Source organism: Penaeus monodon, chromosome 21, assembly GCF_015228065.2.
Source record: "Penaeus monodon isolate SGIC_2016 chromosome 21, NSTDA_Pmon_1, whole genome shotgun sequence".
In the NCBI taxonomy this organism is placed as follows: domain Eukaryota; kingdom Metazoa; phylum Arthropoda; class Malacostraca; order Decapoda; family Penaeidae; genus Penaeus; species Penaeus monodon.
This window is the reverse complement of record NC_051406.1, coordinates 21,712,171-21,713,601: the sequence shown is the minus strand read 5'-3', so window position 1 is coordinate 21,713,601 and position 1,431 is coordinate 21,712,171. Positions and strand designations below refer to the sequence as shown.

General features: G+C 36.3%; 1 protein-coding gene across 1 annotated transcript in view; it reads left to right on the top strand.

Annotated features, from left to right (window-relative positions):
• The window catches only part of LOC119586608 (DNA polymerase theta-like), a gene marked incomplete at its 3' end in the record, with an annotated part of 48,768 nt that overhangs the window by 42,189 nt on the left and 5,148 nt on the right, over positions 1 to 1,431 (top strand). Inside the window, 3 exon segments of the mRNA XM_037935358.1 lie at positions 177 to 387; positions 643 to 792; positions 1,203 to 1,301. Of these exon segments, the coding sequence (XP_037791286.1) occupies positions 177 to 387; positions 643 to 792; positions 1,203 to 1,301 (460 nt within the window).

Sequence of the window (1,431 nt, the reverse complement as noted above, 5' to 3'; positions counted from 1 at the left end):
CAAGAAAAGACAACAAAAAATATAGATTTATTTCTTAGTCAGATGATTCTTTGTTATCTTGAGAAACACCTCTTAGTCTGTTTTCTACTTTAATCAGCACAAAGATTTAGCTGGTAGAAAGAAAGTGCTATACACAAAAGAAATGTAAATAGATGAGACAGGAATTCTATTCTCAGTCTAGATGAGCTTTCTGAACTGAAGAACCCAAGCCTTACTGACTCACTTACTGTCTTTGAAGGGGAGGGCGTGGACGAGGGAGGAAGAGGTGGGCGTGGCAGCAGGACGAGTGGGCCGACAAATAAAGAGACACTTGAGAAACTGTCACAGCACCACACACTACCAGCAAAGATTCTCGAGTGGCGGAGGATTAGTTCTTCTCTTACCAAGGTAGGGGTAAAAGAGTTCACTGTATATGTTAGGGCTTTATTGCAAGACCAATTTTAAGGCATTGATGGTCTTGAGACATAAGATAAAACTTCTTTCCTTATATTAGAACACATGCAAAACCTTTAAGGCCATACAATGTCTAGACTAGTTAGATCCTATTTGTCTGACTTATCTTGGATATTTTCTTATTTGTCATTGACCTAGATTGAAATTAGTGTTGAATTGTGTTTTAATAGGAGAATGATATTTTGGCAGATCCTATTTCCTCTGCAACAAGAACGAGTTTACAGCCCTAGCTTGACCATGGACCGCATACACACCTCCACGCACACCTTCACTGCAACTGGCAGGGTCACCATGCATGAACCCAATCTACAGAATGTTCCCAAAGACTTCAATATCCAGGTTTGGTCGCATAAGAAATTTTTGTAACTAATGATAGTTTTTTTGTGTTTTTGCCACAATTATGAACAAGGTAATTGTTTTAAAAAATTGTGAATTGTAATTGTGATATGGTTTAAATAAGAAAGAAAAGGGAATGGCAAAACTACTTTACTGTGCCAATAACAAGTTTATTAGAAAATGAAACAAGAAACCTGCTTTGTGTTTAGTGTTTCTCTTTCATATATTTATTGGAAAAACTTAAACTTAAACTTCTTTCTTTTTCACTGATACCTATATATTTTTTATTTTCTATTCACTTTTTTATTATTTCCTCACATTTAATTATTATTGACCTGTATACATTTATCATTTATATACACTTGATTATTATCTCTCGTCACCCAGTTACTCTCTTACACTAACTAAAACAGGTGGCTGTTGACTCAGGAGAAGCGAGAGGCCGGGGGATGCGAGCCCAGCAGAGAGCACTGGCTAATTCAGCAATCATGAGTCAGTTAGGCCCTCTCTTGGTGAGACTTTTGTTTTCAGTGGTTGTTATAGTGTGATTGGTTGTGTGGAGTTATTGGAGCGTAGAGCTATAAAAAATGTTTGGTTAATGCAAATTTTTGTTGATTTTTTTTTTTTATATCTTTTGAAGCA